Source organism: Podarcis raffonei, chromosome 4, assembly GCF_027172205.1.
Source record: "Podarcis raffonei isolate rPodRaf1 chromosome 4, rPodRaf1.pri, whole genome shotgun sequence".
Taxonomy (NCBI): Eukaryota; Metazoa; Chordata; class Lepidosauria; order Squamata; family Lacertidae; genus Podarcis; species Podarcis raffonei.
Genome location: NC_070605.1, coordinates 70573982 through 70590195, shown reverse-complemented (window position 1 = coordinate 70590195; position 16214 = coordinate 70573982). Strand labels below are relative to the sequence as shown.

Here is a 16214-nt window from a genome sequence, read left to right as displayed (position 1 = left end):
TTCAAGAGGATTTACATCTGAGCAGGCATGTATAGGATTGTGATCTTAAATGGGTTGGATCCATTCACACCCAGCGTAGATCCACTGAAAGCAATGGGTCTTGTCAGTCATGATTGGATTCAGCCCAGTGTGTTTATTGTAATCTCAAGGGGCTTAAGTTAGTCACAACCAACAAGGATCACTGCTTTCAAACTTATTTTCCAAAAAGCAATGCTGCCATCTGGGGGTTGGGAGTGGGGTGGGAAGAGGGGGTACCAAATCCCCAGTTTAAATATCTGGGCAAGTCCTAGGTAATAGAACAATTTTACATTCTCAAACATACGTTGTGTTTCTTAGATGGCAGACTCAAATTTATTGCTACAGTTTTATGGATTATTGTGTGGCTTTCCTTGTAAGTCTCTCTCTCCCCCCCCCCCAATTTTAAGTTATATTTGAGGTGTGGGAAACCTTTGACCATGCAAATATTGCTGAACTTCAACTCCCAACATTCCTAGCCATTAGCTATGCTTGCTGGGACTATGGGAGTTCTAGTTGAGCAATATTGGCAGGACAGGTCAAGTCAGTTTATTGTGTTTTAGCAGACAGTCATTATACACATGAAAATAACAACAACAACAACAACAACAACAATAATAATAATAATAGAGATTTACAATTCCACTCCATAACCTTTAAATGTTCCTTATATCTGTTATACTTCATGCTCTTAAAATTTTGTAACAAGTGACTAAGAAATTAAATGTGTTATTTTGAAATTCTTTCTACCCACAGTTTTGTTGAGCTCTTTGCAATTGGCAAGTTGAAATATGTATGTCTTAGGTAGTTTAACATTTGTTTAATTAAAGATTGGTTTAAAAGCTGACAACGATTTCTTCCTTGGATATTTTCCATAATATAAAACAGCCACAATCTCTTTCCTAATGTATATATGTAATTATTGCTGTAGTTTACAGGTAATTAATAGTGTCTATGTTAATTGGGCTTCATACTGTCTACTGAAACATTCTTTTGGTAGCTTTGTTTGTAGCACCAGGATATTAACAGGACTTTTAATTAAATTGTGATTTGATGAATATCAAATTCACATTTTATTTGGGCAACACAACAAATGATTCTTTGCTTGTGGAAGGCAGAGGTTGAGTCTCCAGTTTTTCAACCCAGGACTAATTTGCACTGCAAATAAACATACTTGGATTAATGTATTTGGTGTTTTCCGCGAACAGGTTTTTGTTGGTTTTGTTTCTTTTGCATTTTGAATCAAAGTGGTGCACCAGCAAAACATGTCCACTTGTGTCTTGAATTAATGCTGCATCTCCTTTAATGGAAGCATGCAAACATTAAATGTCTAGACAGATTACAATATTCTGTATTATTGTAGAATTATGCAAGCCAATTGATGCCATTGCTTTGACTATACGCCCATCTACTTTGGCGAAGTTGTTTAAGACATTAAAATTTCCAGGAGGTCAAAGTAGTATGAGTCCCTTGTTATTCATGTAAATCTGCCTTTCCCAAGCTGGTGCTCTCAATGTACTTTGGACAACTTCCATCAGCCTCACCCAGCAAAAGCAATAGACAGGGATGGTGGCAGTTTTAGTTCAAACAAGGTTGGGGAAGATATAAAATCTGAGGCTGCTCCATATATGTGATTAAATGAGCATTTGTTGATTTAGTTATATAATAAATGTTCACTCTTGTCTCTCTTGATACCACAGTGTTGTTGTACAACTCTAAATCAGATCTAAGACATTCCATATAGCCTGGAAGTTCAGTAGGTGCATGGAATTTCATTTGACTTCTCCATCATGGATTCTTCTCCTTTTCCCTAAGAGTAATTTAGTATTTTCATAAGATTCTTCTTTTATCATGGAATTCTGTCCTTTAGCAGTCACAAGCCTGACATAAGCACTCTTAGGATTCTCCTCAAGGCTAGTTTCCAAACCTTATATTCAGACACTGGAACCAGACTGTCATGAGTGAGAGGTGGCCAACAGCCCGGAGGAATAGGGCAGGGCCAGAATAAGGAGGTTATTACCGTATTTTTTGCACCATAACACTCACTTTTTTCCTCCTAGAAAGTAAGGGGAAATGTCTGTGCGTGTTATGGAGGGAATGCCTACGGGTGGCATGCCTACGGATTTTCCTCCTCTAAAAACTACGTGCGTGTTATGGTCGGGTGCGTGTTATAGAGCAAAAAATATGGTAATTTCAGCCAGATGCTGAGGCAATTACATTGGAGAAGAGAGCAGCAGACAGTCTCTTACAAGGGTAGAGACTGTGAGGATAAGCTCAGAGATTGGCTATATCCAGAATTTAAACTCTGTCCTGCCCATAGTATTTTTAGAACTGGATGACATGCCGGATACGGACAGAGCCTTCTAAAGGTAGGATTGATCAGCTCCTATTCTAGAATTCTGAAGGATTGAATGTTTACCATTCCTGTACTCTATGCTCACCGGAGCCACAAAATGAATGAAATTGGCTCCTTCTCAGCCAAGACTTACTGAAGTGTCCACATACAGTAGGGGTGGACAATATGCTGCTCTCCAGATGTTAGACGACAATTCCCACTTTCCCTGACCTTTGGCCAAGCTGGCTGGTGTTGATGGGAATTGTAGAATCATAGAATCATAGAGTTGGAAGAGACCACAAGGGCCATCGAGTCCAACCCCCTGCCAAGCAGGAAACACCATCAGAGCACTCCTGACATATGGTTGTCAAGCCTCTGCTTAAAGACCTCCAAAGAAGGAGACTCCACCACACTCCTTGGCAGCAAATTCCACTGTCGAACAGCTCTTACTGTCAGGAAGTTCTTCCTAATGTTTAGGTGGAATCTTCTTTCTTGTAGTTTGGATCCATTGCTCCGTGTCCGCTTCTCTGGAGCAGCAGAAAACAACCTTTCTCCCTCCTCTATGTGACATCCTTTTATATATTTGAACATGGCTATCATATCACCCCTTAACCTCCTCTTCTCCAGGCTAAACATGCCCAGCTCCCTTAGCCGTTCCTCATAAGGCATCGTTTCCAGGCCTTTGACCATTTTGGTTGCCCTCCTCTGGACACGTTCCAGTTTGTCAGTGTCCTTCTTGAACTGTGGTGCCCAGAACTGGACACAGTACTCCAGGTGAGGTCTGACCAGAGCAGAATACAGTGGCACTATTACTTCCCTTGATCTAGATGCTATACTCCTATTGATGCAGCCCAGAATTGCATTGGCTTTTTTAGCTGCCGCGTCACACTGTTGGCTCATGTCAAGTTTGTGGTCAACCAAGACTCCTAGATCCTTTTCACATGTACTGCTCTCAAGCCAGGTGTCACCCATCTTGTATTTGTGCCTCTCATTTTTTTTGCCCAAGTGCAATACTTTACATTTCTCCCTGTTAAAATTCATCTTGTTTGTTTTGGCCCAGTTCTCTAATCTGTCAAGGTCATTTTGAAGTGTGATTCTGTCCTCTGGGTTGTTAGCCACCCCTCCCAGTTTGGTGTCATCTGCAAATTTGATCAGGATGCCCTTGAGTCCATCATCCAAGTCGTTGATAAAGATGTTGAATAAGACCGGGCCCAAGACAGAACCCTGTGGCACCCCACTAGTCACTCTTCTCCAGGATGAAGAGGAACCATTGATGAGCACCCTTTGGGTTCGGTCAGTCAGCCAGTTACAAATCCACTGAGTGGTAGCATAGTCAAGACCGCATTTTACCAGCTTCTTTACAAGAATATCATCGGGCACCTTGTCAAATGCCTTGCTGAAATCAAGGTAGGCTACATCCACTGCGTTCCCTTCATCTACCAGGCTTGTAATTCTGTCAAAAAACGAGATCAGGTTAGTCTGACATGACTTATTTTTCAGAAATCCATCCTGACTATTGGTGATCACAGCATTCCTTTCTAGGTGCTCACAGACTGTTTGCTTAATGATCTGCTCCAGAATCTTCCCTGGTATTGATGTCAGACTGACTGGGCGGTAATTATTTGGGTCCTCTCTTTTCCCCTTTTTGAAAATAGGGACAACATTTGCCCTCCTCCAGTCTGCCGGGACTTCGCCTGTTCTACAGGAATTCTCAAAGATGACTGCCAGTGGTTCTGAAATCACATCTGCCAGTTCTTTTAATACTCTTGGATGCAGTTCATCTGGCCCTGGAGACTTGAATACATCTAGACTAGCCAAGTATTCTTGTACTATCTCCTTAGTTATTCTGGGCTGTGTTTCCTCTGCTGAATCATTTGCTCCAAATTCTTCAGGTCGGGCATTGTTTTCTTTATCGGAGAAGACTGAGGCAAAGAAGGCATTGAGGAGTTCAGCCCTTTCTGTGTCCCCTGTTTGCATTTCACCATCTTCTCCTCTGAGTGTCCCCACTGTTTCTTTGTTCTTCCTTTTGCTACCCATAAAAGCCTTTTTTGTTGCTTTTAACCTCTCTAGCAAGCCTGAGTTCATTCTGTGCTTTAGCTTTTCTGACTTTGTGTCTACACGTGCTGGCTATTTGTTTGAATTCCTCTTTGGTGGTTTCCCCCCTTTTCCATTTTTTGTACACATCCTTTTTAAATCTTAACTCAGTTAAAAGTTCTTTAGATAGCCACCCTGGCTTCTTTAGGCACCTTCCATGTTTCCGTCTCATTGGTATTGCCTGAAGTTGTGCTTTTACTATCTCCCTCTTAACAAACTCCCAGCCATCATGAACTCCCTTTCCTTTTAGTATTACTGTCCATGGGATCTCACCCAGCACTTCCCTAAGTTTTATGAAGTCGGCTTTCTTAAAGTCGAGAAATTGAGTCCTAGTATGCTTGGCTGCTCCTTTCCGCTGTATAGTAAACTTCAGAAGAGCATGATCACTCGCGCCTAATGATCCTTCCACTTCTACCCCACTAACCAGGTCGTCAACATTGGTTAGGACCAGATCTAAAATGGCTGTTCCTCTTGTTGCTTCTCCCACTTTCTGGACAATGAAGTTGTCTGCAAGGCCAGTGAGAAATCTCTTTGGCCTTATGCTCTTGGCTGAGTTTGACATCCAACAAATATCCGGGTAATTGAAGTCCCCCATTACTACTGTCTCCCTTCCTTTTGCATGCTTGGCCATCTGTTCCAGGAAGGCATCATCTATGTTCTCCGTTTGGCTTGGGGATCTATAGTAAACTCCCACAATGAGGTCACTGTTATTCTTCTCTCCCTTAATTTTGACCCAAATGCTCTCACTTTGGCTTTGAGGTTCTAAATCTTGGATCTCTTCACAGGTATACACATCCCTGACATATAACACCACTCCTCCTCCTTTCTTGTCTGGTCTGTTTCTCTGAAATAGATTGTATCCCTCCATTATTACATTCCAATCGTGGGACTTATCCCACCAGGTTTCAGTAGTCCAACAGCTATCTCTGACACTGGCTGATCTGATCTTTTCAACTCAGTTCAGAGAGAAGTGACAATGTACAGGTATTTTGAAAAATTGCTGATGCTCATTTGTTTTGTGGGATGGATTAAAACACATACACAAATGTACACTCACCCGAATGCTTTCTACATTTGTTACCTTATATTGTAATGTGCTCCATGCTTCCCTGAGTATAATGTTTGTAGGTCAAGGCTTACCTCAGTGTGGCCTCCTGTGGAAGGAGATGCTCACACCACTCCCCTCTGACATGGTTTTGCCCCAGTGCCTTCTCTATGAGGAAAAGAAAAAAACTATGTTTGTATTATGGTGATGACATTGGTTGAAGCCACATGTGAATCTTGAAGGAGTAGACCAGTGAGAGAATGGTCTCTCCTACGTCCTGCCCCAGGATGCTATCTGTGTCATGTGATTGGCATCTGAGGTGACTTTGAGTTACAGCACAGCCAGATGTCTCAGGGGTCCTGCCACAGATCATGTATGGGAGACAGTCTTGTAATTGCTTCCTTCACCACCCCACAAAAATAATAAAATGAACTACCGATCGTGAAGCTGAGGCTCCAGTACTTTGGCCACCTCATGAGAAGAGAAGACTCCCTGGAGAAGACACTGATGCTGGGAAAGATGGAGGGCACAAGGAGAAGGGGGCGACAGAGGACGAGATGGTTGGATAGTGTTTTCGAGGTTTCCAGCATGAGTTTGACCAAACTGCGGGAGGTAGTGGAGGACAGAGGTGCCTGGCGTGCTCTGGTCCATGGGGTCACGAAGAGTCGGACACGACTAAACGACTAAACAACAACAACAAACCGAAATAACAGGATACCCAGAACCTAGCTTCACATGTCCCAGTGGGCAGAACATAATAAGCATATTTGTTCAAACACACAAATGCCCATTGTTGGGTGTGTGGCCCAATTCTTATTCACTCCATGTCACTCCATGTACATTTTTAAATTCAAAAATTAATTATATGTGATTGTTAGTTATAGGCGTTCCTAGTGTAATATGGAATATTTTATTTTGTCAAATCTGACAAGTTTAATACTTGCCTTTCCTAGATACTCTTGATAACTCCTTGAACCAATTAATTTCTCACGGTTCCTTCTGTATTTATATGTTGATGTATTCCTCTGAATATTGATTCTCTTAGTAATAACATCTTACATGCTAAACAAGAAAGCCAGCAGCAAGACATCTAAAACACTTCTGCGGAATATTGAATTAAAGAAACATTGTAAAAATCAGGCAGTTATTCATTGCTTTGAAAAATGTGTTAGGGGGTGAAAATGGATTTGAAGGTTCTTCAAAACAAAGTGGGCTGCATCTGCTATGTGTTTCTGGAATGATCAAGTGATGACAAGCAGCTAATAGGTGAGAAGACTGAGCTTACTACTTTCTCAGCCTGTGAAAGTATGTGTACAGGATTGCAGATACTAATGAAGTGTCAATTTATTGTGTAGAAGACCAGAGGGGAGTGGGAAGATAGCAAATATTAGAGAGATCATTGTAAAGGAAAAAATAATATAGTGTGGTGTGATGGAATCAATCTCTGAGCATTCTTAGGCACAGGAGAAGGGGAGAAAGGTTTTGTATTATAGGTTTATACTGTTCATTCCCAGACTGGTTGAACATAACATTTCCCGTGTAGCATCTTGTATTGTTTGTGCTCTGTTGGCTCAAGGGTGGTTTCTATCAATGGGAGTATTTCAGTAAATGATGCTGGGACTCTACAGATTCGTTTGAAAGCAGGTTTACTATCTCCTATGTCAAATGCATATTCAACAGGTAGCAATAACATTGATCCCTCCTGCCCTTATCCCTGGGCTCATAAATCTGTTTGGGCTATCAATATCCTTTATACTAATAGCAGACCCATTCTCTGAGTACTGATCCTTATCAAGCCAACATCTACACACAAGGGAGAGATAGCAACAGGCTTGGAGAAAACTCAAGCTTTGCACAACAACAACAACAACAACAACAACAACAACAACAACAACAACTTTAGAAAAATATTGAATATCATGGGAACCATATTTGAACAATATGATCCTGCTTTGCAGGGATGCTGTGTGAATAATGTTATGCAACCACATGAACAGGACAGATCATGTGGCTCTTTCCCATTTGATTGGCAACTTCCTTCCCTGCATCCCTTCTCTGCAGGGTCCATATTGCATGAAAAAAGACCCACACAATCATCCCTTCTATGTGTTCATGTTATCTGCACACCTAAACCTGAATGGTGGGATAGTACTACAAAGAATAGATACCCCATGCGCTGACACATGTGTGAAACAGCAGCATAGTCTGCCTTCAGCTGTGGCATTCTCCTCCCCCCCCCCCATAACATTTTATTAAAACTGGGAATCCTGTCCACCACCAGAAAAGGGCATTGCTTCTGGTGAAAGTCTTACACTAAAAGTGAAGCTGAACACTTAGTCAGTTTTGTTACAGGATAAGATAGCAGCTAATGCTTTTGCTTGCTTGTGAATGTTTCATTTTGCTTAGAGTGTGGCAGACGTCAATTATTTTTAATTAGACTGGCAAGCCCTTTTCCCTGAGGCTGACACAGTGACACCTACGAGGAATATTGTGCTTCTCAAACAGAGGCATTCTTTGCTGTCATCAAGTATGCACATTGGTTTATTGTTATGGAACATTGTGCAGTACTGTGCAAACTGTACTCTTCAAAAGATCTGGCTGGTCTTCAGGACTGCAGTTTTCTTCCCCAGAAAATATGAAAGGAAAAGGCAGATGAAGCAATTGCTTCTTGCTGAATCAACGTTCACTGCCAAGAGCATTTCAAGCTTTTCATCCCCTTTCTTCAGGCACAAACACACACCCAAACTTGAATCCCCTTCAGGTGTTTGTTTATTATGTTATCCATCTATCGTGTGCCTCCCTTGCTTCAGCCTGAATTTATGAATGGATGTTTGACTAGGGAAAATCTGCAAGCTGGATCCTCCTAACAGAGGGTCCATGTTGTGCTCGGCCCTGAAACTCTTCCCTAACCGGCTTGTGGGTGGGGCTTGCTCCACTCAAAATCGGTGGTGCCAAAGTTATGCCAGTGGCCTTCAGCCAATCAGCAACGTGGCAAGATTGGGGGTATTTATTTGTCAGCGTGACATAGGGACATCCTTTTACTTCACGCTGCCAAACACCCGCCCGCCCACCCATTAATTAGGTCGTGTTTGGCCTTGCTTTGGACTTCAGTTGGTCGCCTATTTTGGAATGGGGGCTGGGTAGGAATTTTTTCCAAAGTGGCAGATTGGCTGTGGCCACTTGGTTTTTGCCTACCTCTTAGCAATTGTCACAACATTGTAAGGTTTGGTGGTTAGGCATTGGTTTAGGGGAATGTGGGGAGGGGAGGTGTGGCCATCACCTGCCCGTCCAATGAATAGGATATTCCGTTAAGGAATCTGGGGGTCTGGATCTCGTCCGAAGCCCGGAGAGGGGCTAGGATCATGCCTCCTGCAGGGTGGGGCAGGAGCCAGATATAGTTTGATACCAGTGCCTAAGCCAATACCAGTCACATTTGTATATTTTAATAAAGTTGTGGCCAAAATATGCCCATTAACATTTAAACTAAATTCTGTCTCCACTATGTCTTTATTTCCATCGGGGATGGGTTTTGGGGCTCGAAGCACAAGCATACAGCTGTAGGCACATAAACTTTCATGTGATCTGAAATGCTATATACTGTAAGTGGAGCCCAGTTCACATGGAAGCTGACACATGTAGGTTTTTTCCCCCTTGATGCCTCTCTGTTTAATTTTGCAAGCCCTCTGTATGTCTCACATATGTGACCCCGATCACATCTTTAGTACAAGTTCAGTGCACAGTGTAAGTTTTTTCGACTGCCGTGTGCTCCCTACTCTTCCACTCCAAGAGAATGGTCTGTTTAGGTCTTCATATCCCGCTCCTGTGTTTGGGGTTTCACAATTTTATGGAGCTCTCAAGAAGCTGTTTGTTCACTAGTTTGGAGCGCACTACTTTGGGCTTGGGCAATGCCTTCCGTGTTAAGGCCCCGAGACCTCCCCCCATCTGCTGAATAATAAAACACATGGACACCAGTATTTTAGGTTAATGGGTGAATTAAGGCCACAACTTTATTGGTTACAGAATGTGAGTGGTATTGGCTTAGGCATTGGAATTGAACCGACTATATCTGACTCCTGCCCGCCATGCAGGTAGTCCAGTAAGGGTCAATCACCAGTAGGGGGAGCTCTGTCGATGTTCATCAACTGAGAGCTCCTCCAGGGTCCCCGCTGGGGTCGTGGCATGGCCCTAGCCCATACCAGGGCTTCAGATGAGAGCCACACCCGCGGATCCCTTTAACGGAATACCCTTAAAGAGGAGGGGCAGGCGATGGCCACAACCTCCCCTCCCATGAACCAGGTTTTACCAATTCCTAAACCGCCAAACCTTACAAAGTTGTGACAATTGCTATGAGGTAGGCGAAAACCGAATGGCTGGTGACAATTTGCCAAGTGGAAAAATTCCTACCAGGCCCCCTCAACAGGTGGCCAACCGAGGTCCATAGGAAGGCCAAGGTGTCGAACGCATGAAAAGAGGGTGGGAGGGTGGTTGATACGGAAGCAGGAACCAAGAGGAAATTCCCCGGCCACATGGCTGCTTAAATGCTGTAAGCCACCCCCACCCTGGCCAACTGGATTGGTCAGCCGGGGGCCGGGACATGGCCGGCACCCCTCTATGATGCGGGGGCACTTCCAAGCCCCCACTGTGCACAGGGAGAGCATGTGGCCTGCCCGCAACACCGTCCCACAGGGAAGTGGAGTGGCCTTCTCAGCTTCCTTAAACAGACTGTCAGTTTTACCAGCATAAACAACTATTGGGTTCTTTAGGTATCCTAAAATCATGTCCTCACCTTCGCCTAGATGGAAAATGTGAATATACCTTAATACTACTTTATGTCATATGGTAATTTTTGCCAAGAAAGAACATTTTGGAAAAAAATATTCAAAAGTCCTTGAACATCATCTAATATGTGAAAGATTGACTCCTATTGTTTACTACATTTCAGCTTTTCTCTTTCAGCAAAACTATGAAAGGAAATATATTAAAATGTTTTAAAATGCGAAAGGTCGGACTCAACAGGCTGCTTCTAAACTTTAATAACACGAGTAATTGCTAGAACTGTGTTTCCTTTTCATAGTGTTCTCATTGTAATGGCAAGGTCAATTATTATGCCGATTATGAAAATAAATATAAAGCAACATTTTATATTGTTTTATATAAACAACAAATGTATAAAACAAATTTCTTTTATCAAACAGGTAACTTTTTGAAGCATCCTTGCCCTAAAGCAGCAGAATGATGATCGTTCTTCCTGTGATGCTTTATCTGTGGCCTGTAAGCGATGCTATTAACGAAAGGATTTCAAAGCCCAATATTGTATTATTCATGGCTGATGATCTTGGCATTGGAGACCTGGGATGCTATGGAAACACAACTTCAAGGTTTGCCAACATACTTGATGATATATATGTACATTTGGCTTTAGCTTCGAAAGAGATTGTTCTGGGCAGAGAGCTTGTGGAAGATCACAACCACAATTGTATTAGGAAATAGAAACATATCCCATGGTTTGGTTGATTCATGCAAGTGCTGGATTGGTGGTGTTAGTCCCATCCTAATCCAAGTAAGGATTAGTGAAACTGGTCTCAAGGGGATGGCTTTATGTCTCTTTCCCCCCACTTGTGCCACTACTGATAAGAAAACAACAGTAAAAATCCAAAGCGCAGCTACCTAAGCAGCAGAAAATAGCACAATCTTTTTTAAAGGTGTAGCAACAGACCCTCCAAGTGTCCCTATATCCCAGGGACAGTCCCAAATTTATAAAACCCACCCTGGTTTCTGATTTGATCCTAGAATGTCCTGCTTTTCCTTAGAAATGTCGGAGAAATGTTGGATGTGCGCATCGACCCCTCTCGCTCTCCAGGCGTCAGGAAGCTATCAGCAAGCCGGGGGAGCCCGCGGCAGTTCCCGCAGGGCTCCCTAGGCTGCGAATAGCAGCCTACTGCCCGGAGCGCGGGGCGCGCTGAAGCAGAGCGCCCCGCGCTTCGGGCAGATATGCTTTTCTCCTCTAAAAACTACGGTAGGTGCGTTTTTAAAAGCTCGGGCTTCCCCCACCCCAGCCCCGCGGCGGGGGGGGGGATATTTTTTTTCTTTATTCCCCCCCCCAAAAAAAACTAGGTGTGTCCTATGGGCCGGTGTGTCCTATAGGGCAAAAAATACGGTAAATGCAGAAATTCCAAACAGTCCTCAAAGATAACCCCATGTACATTACAGTAGTCAGAGCACAAACACACACATATAGACTGAGAGAACAAAACTATCATGAAAATACATCTTTCTCTCCCAAATATTTGAGCATAGACTAGAAGAACGAAGAAATACAATGGATTGGGAAATATGAGTTACAGTTTGTTTCAGAACATATAGCCCTTAAAATTTAGACTCACTTCATGCATCAGGTTGCAAGATTAAAACGCAGACATGTTGGTTCTTAGTGTATTGATTTTGATTTGATGATTGAAATGTTAAAAGAAAAAAAGGACTATGGACTCAGCTATAAAGCCGCAAATAAAAAAAATAAAAAAATGTGTTGTAAACTTCAATATACAAATGTGAAACTAGATGGAGACAGTGAGCTATGCCAAATTCAATGTATTTTTCAAAATGTATTTTTTTAAAAAAGCATTTTCACAGCATTTTTTATATGTGTGTAGATTCCACCTATAACTGGCTGCAACCCTAGACAAATGTAGATACACCTAATTGCATTCACTCCAATGATCAAAGGTGCACTCAATTCACCATAAAATTTGGCTTCATGTTGGATTTGTATGACACCAACTGATGCACTATAAACCATAATGAGAACTTTAAATAGTCTGAACTCACTCGTGTTTACATATTCAGAATACATGCCCTTGAATTTGTCGTCTTTTTTCCCTCCAGGACTCCTAACATTGACAAGTTATCTAAAGAAGGAGCAACACTGACTCAACACATAGCAGCCGCACCACTATGCACCCCAAGCAGGGCATCTTTCTTGACAGGCCGCTATTCTGTCAGATCAGGTAAAGGATGTTCTTACGCCATTGTTAGATATCAGGACACAGCAATTCAAAGTAGACATGGAGAGGAACAAAGCAGAAGAGCCACCACTGCACCCCTTGTACTGCTGGGTCTTGGCCAACACAGAAGGCAAGGGCACCTTAACTTGTCCACCACACCAGCTCCAGGCTGGCATACCTGTGGAGTCTGATGATCAGTCCCTTGGGGGATCTGCAGGGCTCTTTGACTGGACTTAACTATTCAGGGTGCTTTACTTTTACCTTAGACATGCATTCATTGGTTTCAGTGCGTCTCCTCATCTGACTATGACCAGCGTTATATATCACTTAAAGTGTGTGCTAATGAAAACCGGTTTGCCTCCTATTTGAAAGTAATTTTTGATTCCTCCAGGAATGGCTAGCCTGCACAAAGTTGGGGTCTTCTTGTTTTCTGCTTCTTCTGGTGGACTCCCTATGGAAGAAATAACATTTGCTAAACTTCTCCAGCAGACTGGTTATTCTACAGCTCTCATAGGTATGGCTGATTAATATGGTTCCTTTATCAATTGGTCTTAAGAAAGTTATATCCTGCTTTTCTGACCCAGACTTGTCCCTCAAAGCAATCTACATGTTAAAGATGGGCTATCAACTAAGTAAATGAAGCAATTAAGAAAGAAAAAAAAACTGGAAATGCCTACAGCAATTCCAAACAATAAAATACAGTCACTGAGACTTTCTGAAATAACTCTTTTTTTGAAAATGACTTTTCAATGCAGGAGACAATTCTTTGGGGTGAGGTTAGCCATTAGTGTAGGGACGCGGGTGGCACTGTGGTCTAAACCACTGAGCCTCTTGGGCTTGCTGATCAGAAGGTCAGCAGTTCGAATCCCCGTGCCGGGGTGAGCTCCCATTGCTCAGTCCCAGCTCCTGTCAACCTAGCAGTTTGAAAGCACGCCAAAAAAAGTGCAAGTAGATAAATAGGTACCGCTCCGGCAGGAAGGTAAATAGCATTTCCATGCACTGCTCTGGTTTTGCCAGAAGCGGCTTAGTCATGCTGGCTACATGACCCGGAAAAACTGTCTGTTGATAAAGGCCGACTCCCTCGGCATATAGAGTGAGATGAGCACGCAACCCCCATGTCATTCCTGACTGGACTTAACTGTCAGGGGTCCTTTACCTTTACCTTAGCCATTAGTAGTAACAGCAGCCCCACACCTTGCCTAAACAGGAAATGGCAGCATTGGATCTGTGAGATGGTTATAGTTCATCTGAAAAGAAGATAAGAAGCATCACACCCCACTGTGATCAGTGATCGGGAAACAGAACATTCAGGGGGACGACAAACCCACCTAGTGGCTGTGCCCCCTTTTGTAGGATCAGATACATTAGCAACCAAAAATACTGGCCTAACTTATCCAACCTGATTTACTTTCCACCATGAGGGTAAAAATAAAAACAAAATAATGGCATCTGCATTTCCAAATGCTTTTGAGGAAACTAGGCACAAATTTAAAAATGAGAATGTTCACTGAAAACAATTGATAGCCTTTGCATTCGCTTGTCAATTCAAAAGTGCAATTCCTGAAAACGAGATGCTGAACACATTCTGCAGTTTCCATGGATATTATGGTCATGGAATAAAAGGGGGGGGAGCGTTCCAGAGGAGGGACCGCCTCTCCTGGTATGCCCCACAGAGAAACTTACGGTCTTCAAATAAAAACATCTTGAAGGTCCCAGGCCACAGAGAAGTTAGGTTGGCCTCAACTAGAGCCAGGGCTTTTTCGGCTGTGGCTCCGACCTGGTGGAACACTCTGTCACAAGAGACTAGGGCCCTGCGGGACTTGACATCTTTCCGCAGGGCCTGCAAGACAGAGCTGTTCCGCCAGGCCTTTGGCCAGGGCACAGCCTGACTGCCTCCCTCGGCAATCTTCGCGGAGCTCTGGCCCAATGGTGGCCAGTGGCTTGAATTTAATTAATTTTATAATGAATGATTTTAGAGTGTTGTTTGTGTTGTACTTTTGTATTGTTTTATTGTTGTTAGCCGCCCTGAGCCCAGCTTCGGCTGGGGAGGGCGGGATATAAATAAAATTATTATTATTATTATTATTATTATTATTATTATTATTATTATTATTATTATAAAGGTATTGGATCCATATGTTTGTAGCCCTAATCTTGAGTCACTGTTTCAAGATCCCATATTATTTGTTTGCTTTTTTTTCATTTGAAGAGTTTATACATTGCTCTCCAAACAGTAGCCCTTTAGCCTGGCTAACATACCTCTCAGTCAACATGACAACAATAAAACATTGATCGCTCACATAAAAATAAAACAGAAGAACCAGAGAATAATAATAGCAAGATTAAAAGAATGGTTGTTTCTTGCTACATTATTAGATAAATATCTGTAATTTATCCTATTTTATTTATGAATCTTTTCTAAAGCATTTACAAACTGCTCAATGTTTTAAAATCCCTACTCAGTATGCAACATGAAAAACCCAATATCATTAAAACAAATGTGCAGCATAAAAGCAGTAAAACAGTAGTATAAAAACAAAGAAAAATAATGCATACACAGGGTCTGATCTAGTGGGTCAGCGAAAGCCTGGGCAAAATGTATGCCTTTACAAGATTTCTGAAGCAACTAATTGTAATATACACATATACACACAGCTTGATTGCAGCCCATAGAACCCAAATGTATCACATATGGAAGATGGAAGGGCATTCCATTGTATAAGGGAAACACCAGGAAATGCTCATTTTTGATAACTGCCCTATGATGTTCTGTAGGGTGCTGTACTGCAAGTCGAATTTTCCCCAGAATATTCTAATTTACTCTCTGGAAGCTAAATAGATGTAATGCTCGAGTTGTCCTTGGGTTATTAAATCATGTGTGCTTTCTTGATGGGAAAACTATAGTACGGATCTTGAAAGCTCTGTTAATTTCATTATTACAGTCATCTACATTCACTTCAATTAACTTATTCATGGAAGCAGCTTACAACTCACCTTGCCATCTAGCCGGCTTTAAATTTACTGGCACAAAAGCAGTCATTTTAACTTGAAATGTAATGTTGATATAGTACTGCACTTTGATGATATGAGGCCTTACCGCTCTGCCTGACACCCTGTGAAATTCCAAATTAATCGTAAGAAACGGAAAATTCTCTGAAGAATAAGAACAAAGAACAGGAGCGTGAGAAGAGCCCTGCTGAATCAGGCCAAAGCGATCTAGTTCATCAACCTGTTCTCACAGTGGCAAACCAGATGCCTGTGGGAAGCCAGGAAGCAGGACCTGAGCATAGCAGCTCTGCAATGTCCAGTAGAGTGATGAAAATTTGCACAAAAGAAGCATTATTATTATTTATTTATACCCTGCCCATCTGGCTGGGTTTCCCCAGCCACTCTGGGCGGCTCCCAACAAAGTATTAAAATACAGTAGCCTGTTAAACATTAAAAGCTTCCCTAAAGAGGGCTGCCTTCAGATGTCTTCTAAAAGTTTGGTAGTTTGACATCTGTGGGAGGGCGTTCCACAGGTGGGTGCCACTACCGAGAAGGCCCTCTGCCTGGTTCCCTGTAACTTGGCTTGTCGCTGTGAGGGAACCACCAGAAGGCCCTCGGTGCTGGACCTCAGTGTCCGGGCAGAACGATGGGGGTGAAGACGCTCCTTCAGGTATACTGGACCGAGGCAAAAATTGCACAAAATTTGCACAAAAGAGGAAGGAGGTGTACCAGTTGT

General features: G+C 42.6%; 1 protein-coding gene across 4 annotated transcripts in view; it reads left to right on the top strand.

The window, feature by feature from the left end:
- STS (steroid sulfatase) overlaps positions 1 to 16214 on the top strand; it is a 102566-nt gene that overhangs the window by 17923 nt on the left and 68429 nt on the right. For all 4 annotated transcript variants that reach the window (XM_053387265.1, XM_053387266.1, XM_053387267.1 and 1 more), the window contains 3 exons: positions 10685 to 10867; positions 12372 to 12493; positions 12882 to 13004. In XM_053387265.1, coding sequence (XP_053243240.1) covers positions 10722 to 10867; positions 12372 to 12493; positions 12882 to 13004 — 391 coding nt within the window. In that variant the 5' untranslated portion in view covers positions 10685 to 10721. The remainder of the gene's footprint in view (positions 1 to 10684; positions 10868 to 12371; positions 12494 to 12881; positions 13005 to 16214) is intronic.